We start from the raw sequence: 12,356 nt of genomic DNA, 5'->3' as shown, positions 1-12,356 counted from the left end.
ATTTGACCATGACCTTTGAATGACCTTGACTCTCAAGATCAAATGAATACATTTTAATTAAATTGCCATAACTTCTTTATTATACCCCATTACCATTGGTAATGGGGGCTGTATAGGAGTCACATTGTCGGTATGTCGGTCTGTCCCGAAATCTTGTCCGGGCAATAACTATGTTGTTCATTGTGAGATTTTAATTCATTTGGCACATTTGTTCATCATTGGACGGTGTGTCGCGCGAAAGAATAACGTCAATATCTCCAAGGTCAAGGTAACACTATGAGTTCAAAGGTCAAAAATGGCCGTAAATGAGCTTGTGCGAGCCATGACATTGTCATTTATTGTGAGATTTTAAAATCATTTGGCGAATTTGTTCACCATAATTAGACGGTGTGTCACGCAAAAGAATTACGTTGATATCTCCAAGGTCAAGGTCACAATTTGAGTTCAAAGGTCAAAAGTGGCCATACATGAGCATGTCCAGGCAATTACTATGTCGTTCATTGTTAGATTTTAAAATCATTTGGCACATTTGTTCACCATCATTGAATGGTGTGTCGCACGAAAGAATTTCGTCAATATCTCCAAGGTGAAGGTCACACACTGAGTTCAAAGGTAAAAAATGGCCATGAATGAGCTTGTCTGGGCCATAACTATGTCGTTCATTGTGAGATTTTACAATCATTTGGCACAATTGTTCACCATCATTGGACAGTGTGATGGGCGAAAGAATGACGTTGATATCCCCGAGGTCAAGGTCACACTTTGAGTTCAAAGGTAAAAAATTGCCATAAATGAGCCTGTCCGGGCCATAACTATGTCGTTCATTGTGAGATTTTCAAATCATTTTGCACATTTGTTCATCATCATTGGCAGTGTTTCGGGCGAAAGAATTATGTTGATATCTCCAAGGTCTAGGTCACACTGAGTTTTAAGGTAAAAAATGACCATAAATGAGCTTGTCCGGGCCATAACTATGTAGTTCATTGTGAGATTTTAAAATCATTTGTTCACCATCATTGGACAGTGTATCGCACAAAAGATTTATGTCGATATCTCCAAGGTCAAGGTCACACTTTAAGTTCAAGGGTCAAAAATGGCCATAAATGATAATGGCATAATAATTCTAAAAAATCGCCATAAATTAGATTCTCTTGTTTTGTGAAGACAGCATGCAAAATAGTCGGTGTCAATGCGGCATTCGGGGTTATACGTCACGTCTGTGACAAAGCTCTAGTTTATGATTAGATTTGATTCATACTTTGACATAACAACATTTACCTGACATACCACAATGGACTCCACCCAAACCATCCCCCACGCACCACCCCAGAATCCCGCCCTTCCCCCCCCAAAAATTTTTATTTTGTTTTTTGAAAGATTATATTATAAATGACCACACACCCACATTATACCCCCATCTCCACCCCCACAAAAAGGGAAAAAAAAATTGTTGAAACATGGTTAAAAAAATCACAAATATTTATTGTCCCCTACCGGTGAAACCGGAGGGGACTTATGGTTTGCACTCCGTCTGTCTGTCAGACTGTCAGTCTGACTGTCAGTCAGTCCGTCACACTTTTCTGGATCCTGCGATAACTTTAAAAGTTCTTAATATTTTTTCATGAAACTTAAAACATGGATAGATATGCAATATGGAGATAATGCACGTCATTTCATTTTGTGCCTACGTCAAAAATTCTGGTTGCTATGGCAGCAAATATAATAAAAAAATAATTATTTCCGACAATGGTAAAATTTCACCGGTAGGGGACCATATTGCTTGGCGATCTCTTGTTTACTTTATTTTTTATGGATCGTCCAACCATCCCACCCAAGCTATTGCTATCAAACTTGATATAAAATCTTATTAGTTTGTTTTATGTCTTTACAAATGTTCAAGATATTGTGGAAAATATACCTGAACTCAGAATCGTCTATAAAGTACAACTTTTTTAAAACATAAGCTATCAATATGTCTTAATTATGCCTTTTTATGGTCCTCTTCCACTTGGAATATGACTATTTTAACTTGACCTTGAATATGAACAATTTCCCCATGATGGCTTACGTTATTCTGTCAAGCACTCAAATAGTCTAGCGCGCTGTCCTCTTGTTTATTTTAAAGGGTATTTATGCAAATACTCCACTTATCTTACATGCTATTGTGTAAATCTCTAATACATTGAAAACGTTCTTAAATTGTACATTGGTAGATTGTATCAACCAAGAATTTTCTTAAATGTATTTATGTCTTTAAGTACCATTACGTCTAGCTGTCTTACAATTCATGTAAATTCATTAAAATTTGATTATGCCATTCTGTCTTACTATGGAAATATATTTGACTGACATTGTGTTAACCTCTTTCATTGTTTAAAAAATGTTAAGAGGAATACAAATAATTTTTCTCACATTGTAAATGTCATTTAAGGAAAGTGTGTCAACCCCTCAAAGCGACATTCAATTGGTGACTGCCATCAGATGACCTCTGAGTGTGTCCATGGCTGCCAAGAGGGTTACCATAGCAACCTGTGTAACATGTCATGTAACACGCGATGCAAGGGTCAGCAGTGTGATATCGACACTGCTAAATGCCTCAACGGCTGTGAAGAGGGGTTCAATGGAGAATACTGCAGTCAAGGTATTTGAACATGGTATAATGTGAGTCACACTTTAGGGAAACGAGGCTTAATGCAAGTGCGTAAATTGTCGCGCTAAAATTAGCATGTGCAGTCTTCATAGGCCAATCTGGAACGTGAATTTCCGCCATTATGGATTTTTCGTTTAAAGGAAGTCTCTTCATATCTTGAATCCAGGTTGGAAGTGTCATCTCCGCATATAGTAATAATCACGTGGCAAAAAATATCATGATATCAAGACATGTTGCGTGCAACAGCAAACTCGCTTGCTTATAGTTAAATGTCACAGTAAGGGCTTGACATTAGTGCATAGCCTTCTGGCTAAAGTATAAACACATTTTCATTTCAGTCTTTTAACTTTATTGTGCATAATCACATTATGGAATAAATGTGAAAATATAAAAACATTTCACGGCTATATTTGGCTTCATAAACCAGTCTTCTGTGTTGAAAGTCAAGGTCACATATGGAGTTCAAAGGTCACATCATGTCTTGTGCATAACCTTTTTTATGTATAGAGTTAGTACAGTGCACCACATTACAAAGATGTTCCGAGAGAAACAATCAGGTCCACAGATTCGAGGTCAATGTTTTTCATAGCTTTACACAAATACTTACCAATAATCAGAAAATGTGTCAACACAGGTTTATTGTCAATGTCATACTTGAAGTTCAAATGAGATGTTAAGTTAACATACCGTAAGTGGCTATTTCATGTTAAGTAGACATATATCATTATGCAGAGGACTACAACATATCTAATCACACACAAATTGTAACCAGTATCAGTTTCATAATGCCATCAAATTATGTTGAGAAGAATTAAATGTGTTTTTTACCAAACGCAAGCTAAGAGCCCTTGTAAATACTTGACAAATCCTTCAATTAAGGTCCTTTAAGGAATTCACCAATGTATTGTATGACAGATAACTAACTGTTTTGACCTTATTTTATTATCACATAAGGTTACCTTTGTTGTCTTTGGTATTTTATATTTGTAAATTGCGTGTAAAAGGATTTGTGTGCATGCGCATTACATTTTGCCAAGCTTAAATCCATTTGTCAGTTTGAAAAGTTTGCTTTCTAATTTGAGAGTTAATCTTGTTTTTTTTTCTAAATTATATATTACTTAATGAATTTATTTAACTGGAATTATTTTAAAATAATGATTTGAGCATATCACTAGCAAACATAAATACTCAGGTCTTTGTTGATATCTGTATGTTCGTGAAATGGTTAATTATTGCATTAGTTGATCAGAAACTCGGACAGATATCAATGTTTGTAATCATGCATTTTTTTATTGTTGTTTCATTATTAATATGGCTTTGATATGTTCATTAAATTCATTTTCATCAGTAACTTGTCATGAAATGACTAATAAAAGTTATAGTTTGACGGTTTTTCAAGCAGAATATTGCCTATTGGCACTACAGGTGCTTGTATTTGCATCTTTGTTTATTTTCATGTAATATGAGAAAAGCGTAAAATTATTACCCTCACACTGAAATGTATGCCTGAAACTTTAAGGATTAATATATTTAAATTGTGTACAAGAAGTTTATGCCACACATATTGTCACTGAATAAAACAGAATATTTTAGACATGGACACAATTCAAGCTTGGTATTTTATGCTTCTAAAGTCTAAGCTCTGTCAATACAATGGGCATTTGTACATATAAGACAACGTAATGTTTCTTTCCGCACACAAACTTTAATTGTTGTACTACAGGTTGTATTACAAATAAGGCCACAACAAATTGATAAGATGTTCGTCGAATTTGCCGCACCTAAAAATATTAAAACGAAATAAAAATATTTTTATTTTTATTTTTCGCCCGCATCAACAATTTTGCTCTGCATATATTCGATTAATGATTTAGTTTAATTTAGCCTACGTATTTTACGTCATAGACTGTAATAACGCTTTGCGTTATTAGAGTGGGTTATGGTAAAACAATGGCGGCGCTTGTCTGTCAAGTCGTGTAGGCCAAAGACGCAATTAGAAATGTAATTTTTCCTCCGGTGGCAATGAGTCATCGCATCACAGATGTTTTAGTAATTTATTTCTCTCAGTCGCATCAACACCAAGATGTGAAATGTCGCCGGAATGCGTCCATTCGGTAAAAATCTGTAATAAACTTGGTGGTATCGATACAATTAAAATATCGAACATTAACATGCAACCGTGTCGCAGTTGAACTGGACAAAACAATTGTCGAGTATACTATAAATTCTACACGCCTTCCATCTACTAGATCAGCCTTCCATCTGCTAGATCAAACTGTGACTGCAATGCGTTCAAAATGTTGATGGCTAAGTCCAAGGTGTACACTATGCAAAAAAAAACATGAAGTTAACATAAGTGCGAAAGCAAAGAAACTTTCTGGACCTGAACAACTTAACTGTAATTTGATTGACTGGGCTCAAAGTACTGCGTGCGATAGTCAGCTGACATTGTTCAGGACAGTGAAACGCAAGTGCTGAAACCTCTTAGACTTTTCAGCAATTCTTTATGGTATGTTGATCACTGCCATACAAGACTCGAAGATGCTGGTTGTCATTGTTGTTAAACGGCATTTAGACAATACCGGGCCGGCCTAGACAGGGTTTATACCATACCGGGACAGCAAAAACGAAACTCGAAGTGTTGTCAAGTTCTGCACGAATATCACGGGCATAAGAAGAACGCGAGACAAAGAAGAAATGAATTTTAAATATTTTTAAACTAGACTTGAGTTGTGGTTTTAGTAGAAATACTTCATCATGTTCCAATTGAATTAAACAACTTCCAAAATTACAACGATTACAATTTACTCAAATACGACACATATATGTTCTATGTTATAATATAGGGCTACTTCTATACTACTACTCACATCTATAAGCGGTTTTGTTGAAAATACATGTGTTTTATATTAAAATAAAAAACTTTGACTACCCATTTCTTATTGATCTTTCGTTAGGAAGTTATGGGTTTTGAACTTTACAAAATTTAAACTTCCCATTTTTAATTTTAACATTGCTAAACTAACAAAAGTAATCCATGTGAAATTTGTATACAACCATAACCTATGATATTAAGAATTTATACAGATTAAAGATATTTCTTAGGCTTGATGTTTATTGTATTATATTTTGTTTCATGTTATTTAACTTTCATTGACATAAGACAGAGCTTCTAATATAACTTTGATAGTGAAAACTACAGTGTACCATGTCAACATTAAAAAGTCACTATTGGTGTGAATAAGCAGAGCAACTATTGGAGAATATTTTGTTTACTTTTATAAACATTGGACTAGACTTTAAACACAGTTATTACTACGTAATGATATTGTGCTGGTATTAAGCAGATATCGTGCATTAACTTGGCAAACATATCCATTAACATTGACATTAAATGTATTTTTTTTTATTTGTCGCTTTTCGCTCGCTTGTGATGTTTTCAATTTTAGAATAAAAAAATATTTATTTTTATTTCGCTCGCTCGATCCATATTTTTCTGGCTTAAATCCGTAGAACAAATCTTCAATTTGTTGTGGCCTAATCTTATTCCACCAGACTACATTTTCAATACAATTATTGCCAACAATTTAGGGCGCTTAGCCTATGTAAGCGTTACAAATAACCACATTAGCAAATTTCTACTTAAATCTCAAATTGGCATATAAAATCTCTTATTGGATAATACAATCTTACATTTCCTATGAATATTTCTGAAAATAGTTATATATAAAAAAACAGGCTTTATATTTTCGTGATTACTTTTCTAGGTATTTTTTTCTTCCAATTCCAATTTCTAAGCGGCAACTTTAGAGTTATGTATATTTTATATTTCTTTATATCAGAGGATGCTGAGCCTGAAAATCCATCCTATTTATCTATCTAGGATTGACCATACAACTGCTTTTGAAAATTATGTTAAAAGGAATGTTTGTGCTACAAAAACGTTTTGCACTTCGCCTTTGAAATGCTGGTATGGTACATGTATTTGCAATTGTGTTTGCTTTGTAATTGACTTAATATACGGCTATTTAAACTTATGAATGGTATTTCGTGTTTAATTGAATACATTCAATTAACTTGTTTTAATTATATTTATTTGTATGCTTTCATGTCCCATCTCGCTCCCCCAAGTTTAGTGTTGTCTCGCTAGGAGCCTATAGGTGTTACTTTTTTCGACTCCAGAGCGTAAAGTTTCAGACCATTAGAGCTTTAGTTTTCAACATGAAATAAAGGTAGACTGATCTCAGTGAGGGAAGTGATTTGCACAAAAATCATCATTTCCACTTAATCTCTTGGAGTCATTGCCCTTGTTTATGGACTTATTTTTTTGTGGAACATAATTCTTATTTGAAATGGTCGCTTGCCACTATTTCACATAATTCGTCCGACGTCTAGCAACACATTGGACTCACATAGTTTTAGGAACTATTGCCTTTCTGAAAAATGTTTTATAATAATTATGAAATGTTGACAGTGTGTTTTTGTCAAATTTGGGGCCCCATTCGTAATCTCAACACGCAATTTGTTCCGCAATGGCGGTCAAAAATTTCAACTAGTAGTGGAATTATATGTAGTATTGAAAACACCTTTAATCTCAATTTTAAAGTATTTATGAGCAAAACAAACCAAAAACATTTCCAAATTTTCAATTTTACAGACTTGTTAGCAATAAAACACAACAACGATTTCCCAATTTTAATCATAAGGCTGCGATTTTTACCCAATCCAAAGGGCCCCCATCCCCATTAACGAAATTTGGAGAAAGACTCTTGTTGATTATTTAACAGTCTCCTTAATTGTCAGGCCGCTTATCAGATATTGACACGTTCCTAAACCGTTTCAGAAATGCCCAAGTCTGGTGTGATTATTGGCGTTGTCGTTGCTCTGATCGTACTGATAATGATCATCGCTGTTGTCATCTTTATCATATGTCGCAGGTAAGACCTGATAATCGCAAGCTGTGAATAATAAATTAAAATGTTCAAAGTTCATGTTTAAAATCTAGTTTCATTTTACTTGACAATGCTCGTTATTTCTATTTGTAAATAGTATGATTTGAAAATTGCGGTTAATTGGTGATAGAAACTTAAGTATTGAGACTGCTTGTTGATTTTGATGTTAAGTTTGTCTGACCAGAGGGGGTTTTATGCAGAAATAATGTATCTGACTTTTGTGTTCCTATGTTATACAACATAGCTGGCATTGCGTGTTTGCTCTTAATATCTCAATTGTGTTATATTACCGGTTGCAGTCTCCACGAAAGTCACAAAATCATTGTTGACCACAATGTCTGCGGATCTCGTCACTGTTACTGACCATAATTAATATTGACTGAGTAGTCAACTACAAATTGATACTTGATCTGATTTTATTACCGTCAATTAAGGCCAGTTTTTATTGAATTCAAGGACCTTGCTAAATTTTGCTATCTTTTTCTTAGTGCAGGAAGACTTTTGCAGAGACTGCAATGGGGTTTTGCTTTTTGAGCCTTGTTATGTGTGTATAATTAATGTATATTGCCTTCATGTTTTGAGAATGTAAAAAAACAATATATGATCTTCATTAAATATTATTTAAATTATTCATGGGTGTTTTTTAAAGTATGCTTTAAAAATCAGTATGATTTTATAAAAACACACAAGGTGTTTTTTATATTTATATATCCGAGTAAATTGATGTAATGTTCTACCTTTGTATGAGTGGTTTTCTTTATCACAAAATACCCGAAGTTTTATTTTGAGTGAAACATCTCGAAGATATATGATTCCATTAAGGTTTGAAACAATGATCAATAATAAATATAGCCGCCAAAATAGTAGTTTTATGTAGTATGGTGTACGCATTAGGGTTTTAGCGTTTCGTTATACTTTCTGATAAACCGGTAGTTTATTAAGACGATGCAATAGGATCACTACTAAACATTGTCATATAAGCATGTTGGCCTTCTTTTGTTCCATTCCTTGAAAAATGAAGAAAGAAGTAACAGAAACGAAATGCCGACATAACATTGAGAAATATGGATACATATGATGAAGTAGACAGAAACCTGCTAAGTAGTATGTATACAAATGGGAACACTATTGACATTGTAACAATTAATATATGCTCGTTTGCAAAATTATTTTGAGTTTATTGGCGTTGTTATTTTGATATAATATGTTGTTGTTTTTTTTATAGATAACGATGATTCAGAATACTTGCGACTTTTTTCTAAAGTACCTACACAAACATTTATTGATATCGTACGAAAAAGAACACATGATGACCCAGGATGGATTATGATGGAATTTAAGGTTATATTAAAATTCTTATAGTAATCATAAAGCAAATTACAATAGTTTAACATATTGCCAGTAATTATACAGCCGTGTAATTACAAATTCAGTAATAATTGATTTGAAACATCATTCAATTCAAACGGAAATAAAATATTTTGTTGAAGTTCTTCATATTATATGATGTTTAAAGTCTAAGTTCTCCGATTATGTTGATTATTAAAATTACAATATATATTACCAAAACACGGTTTATTGCGTTTCTGTGTATTCCAACTACTTGCAAGTTGTATTTTAAAGAAAAGTGGTTTTGTAGAGATTGCCGTCGGGTTCGAACTTAGCAGAGTCTGCTCGAAATATTGGACCGATTGGCGATAGCAGTGTTCCTTCTAGTAATTGTTGTTCTATGTGGATTTTTTTTAATTTAAGTTCGGAAATTTCTATTTAAAATTAGAAAAAAAAACATTAAAATTGACCAAAGTAACAATAATACAAAATAAATAGGTTGCCTAAATATATGTTTTTTATGTTAATTTTCATAAACATGTTTTTTAACTTTTGTTAGAATTGTAGTTTTCTTGAGTGAAAGTATATTAAAATCCATTATCGACAGTATATATATAAACACAGTAAACACAGATATAGTAAACAATGAATACTTTAAGTTGAATGGACTGGCATAGAGCTGACTCCAGACGGAAGGTTCCGAGGGGACTACCCTCATGCAGCATTTGTTACGGTAACAAAGTTTCAATACTTACATGAAATTTTGGTATTTTCATATTATTATATGGATACCTTTAACGTTTGAGAAAACTTGTATTTTAACTTCAAAATACGCATACATAAAACATATTAATAGTGGTAATAGTATTTCAAGCATGACATCATCATCATGTTTGAAACCAATTTTTGTTTTAAAAGTATTAATTTATATACACGCATTTATAACACATAAGTTACCATATTGCACAATTGTATCGTGTACACGTATTTAGTATTTATTTCTTAAAAGGGTTACAAGAAACCAGAAGCTTTCATAGCTTCACAAGTTCCAACCGAAGCAACCGTTAACGACTTCTGGAGGATGATTTGGCAGAAAGACTGTGGCAAGATTGTGTTGCTGACAAACCTCGAGGAAGAAATTAAGGTGGGCATATAGCCGGAAATGTAAATTGAAACAACCAAGGAGTTTAGTACTATTTATACCGTTGTCCTAATGGAATATATTGCAATTGTCAAGCGAAATGTTTTCATTCTGTAGTACAAGTTAGTTATTATGCCCCCCTTCGAAGAAGAGGGGGTATATTGCTTTGCTCATGTCGGTCGGTCGGTCGGTCGGTCGGTAGGTCGGTCGGTCGGTCCGTCCACCAGGTGTTTGTCGTATGATAAGTCAAGAACGCATACGCCTAGGATCATAAAACTTCATAGGTAGATTGATCATGACTCGCAGATGACCCCTATTGATTTTGAGGTCACTAGGTCAAAGGTCAAGGTCACGTGACCCGAAATAGTAAAATGGTTTTCGGATGATAACTCAAGAACGCATACGCCTAGGATCATGAAACTTCATGGGTAGATTGATCATGACTTGCAGATGACCCCTATTGATTTTGAGGTCACTAGGTCAAAGGTCAAGGTCACGGTGACCCGCAATAGTAAAATGGTTTCCGGATGAGAACTCAAGAATGCATACGCCTAGGATCATGAAACTTCATGGGTAGATTGATCATGAGTCGCAGATGACCCCTATTGATTTTGAGGTCACTAGGTCAAAGGTCAAGGTGACCCGAAATAGTAAAATGGTTTCCGGATGATAACTAAAGAATGCATACACCTAGGATCATGAAACTTCATGGGTAGATTGATCAAGACTCGCAGATGACCCCTATTGATTTTGAGGTCACAAGGTCAAAGGTCAAGGTCACGGTGACCCGAAATAGTAAAATGGTTTTCGGATGATAACTCAAGAACGCATATGCCTAGGATCATGAAACTTCATAGGTAGATTGATCATGACTCGCAGATGACCCCTATTGATTTTGAGGTCACAAGGTCAAAGGTCAAGGTCACGGTGACCCGAAATAGTAAAATGATTTTTGGATGATAACTCAAGAACGCTTTTGCCTAGGATCATGACACTTCATAGGTACATTGATCGTGACTCGCAGATGAGTCCTATTGATTTTCAGGTCACTAGTTTATTCTGTTTTCACACTGTCCAGTAAAGAGACTTACAAATTGAATTTTTGACACATGTTAATTCATAATGATGTATAAGCCTTTGTTTCTGTGCCAGTAAATACTATGTTTATGGAAATGACGTGAGAATTCAACATTTAAAAAACCAATGTAATATGATATGTAATATTATATGGCAACAGGACAGTTGTGATTTGCTGGGTCAATTCTATTTAGCTTGACCATCCAAGCGGTTGATAGCTTTGACAAACTGGTGGTCTGAAACATTGAGAAAATGTCACGATTCACTGACAATAAATCAAACATGTAATTCTTGCTACGCAACTTGCATTTAATTTTGTCAATTCAAATTATACATAAAAATATAAAATTAATTTTTAATCTGCTTGTTAATTGAAAAACAGCAACACAGTTTGTATGTATAAAACAATGTTAATACATAAATAGGATCAAGCATATTAAAATATCAACTTAGATTTAGTTTCCTTTACTGTACAGGATTTGTAAAGTTAGGTTAATATTTGTGTATTAAACAAAAATAACAACAGTGTAAAGAAAAGTTAATTTGGGGATGTTCTATCCAAACCCTGAGAGTTCAGATTTCCTCAAATGCCAAGTAAAGATTGTAAATTTCAACCCACTCGTCTGGTTAGTTTTCAGAGGCACATATAATTAACTTTTAGGCTTAGTGTCTCATTTGTACATGCATTACTGTATTAACTCCAAATCAACTAGTACAAGTGGTAGGCCAGTATTACATGGACTGGTGTTCACTGTTTACACAGTTTCACAACCCCATCTGATACTGGTCAGTATCTTGGCAAGTGGCCAAAGTTGGGAGTGGAATTAATGGTCTATTACATAACTGACTTCTGTGTGTGGTAAACACATGATACTGGTCATGTGGTCAAGTTGCACTTATATACATTTGCCCAATACACAACACTAGCCTTGGCTATTTTTAATCAGATTGCATTGCTATCTATGGTGGTCATTGACTAGGGGAGTTAACTGCTATAAATAACATGTTTCATTACCATTAATAAATAAAACATAACAAATTGTGTGCACGTTTCACATATTGTCAAATAAGTCAAAATGTGTGAAAGGAATCCAAAAAATCAAAGACTCAATCATATAATGGATATAATTGATTAGTATAGGTTCTGATTGGTTTTTGCACTATTAATTGGATACATTTCACAGGTCATTGACATACAGTGACAAAA

The 12,356-nt window shown here is 34.1% G+C and overlaps 1 protein-coding gene and 1 long non-coding RNA gene across 2 annotated transcripts in view; both read left to right on the top strand.

The window, feature by feature from the left end:
- The window catches only part of LOC127862662 (multiple epidermal growth factor-like domains protein 6), a 61,453-nt gene extending 52,560 nt beyond the window's left edge, over positions 1-8,893 (top strand). Inside the window, exons 10-13 of the mRNA XM_052401868.1 lie at positions 2,432-2,641; positions 7,494-7,587; positions 8,624-8,706; positions 8,828-8,893. Of these exons, the coding sequence (XP_052257828.1) occupies positions 2,432-2,641; positions 7,494-7,587; positions 8,624-8,633 (314 nt within the window). The 3' untranslated portion in view covers positions 8,634-8,706; positions 8,828-8,893. The remainder of the gene's footprint in view (positions 1-2,431; positions 2,642-7,493; positions 7,588-8,623; positions 8,707-8,827) is intronic.
- Positions 8,894-10,425: 1,532 nt separating this feature from the next.
- On the top strand, positions 10,426-11,934 carry LOC127861564 (uncharacterized). Its single transcript, XR_008040262.1, has 2 exons — positions 10,426-10,543; positions 10,828-11,934. It is a non-coding gene; the product is annotated as an uncharacterized LOC127861564 (long non-coding RNA).
- The last annotated feature ends 422 nt before the right edge of the window (positions 11,935-12,356 follow it).

This window comes from Dreissena polymorpha, chromosome 16 (assembly GCF_020536995.1).
Source record: "Dreissena polymorpha isolate Duluth1 chromosome 16, UMN_Dpol_1.0, whole genome shotgun sequence".
NCBI lineage: Eukaryota > Metazoa > Mollusca > Bivalvia > Myida > Dreissenidae > Dreissena > Dreissena polymorpha.
This window is presented reverse-complemented; position numbering and strand designations above follow the sequence as displayed.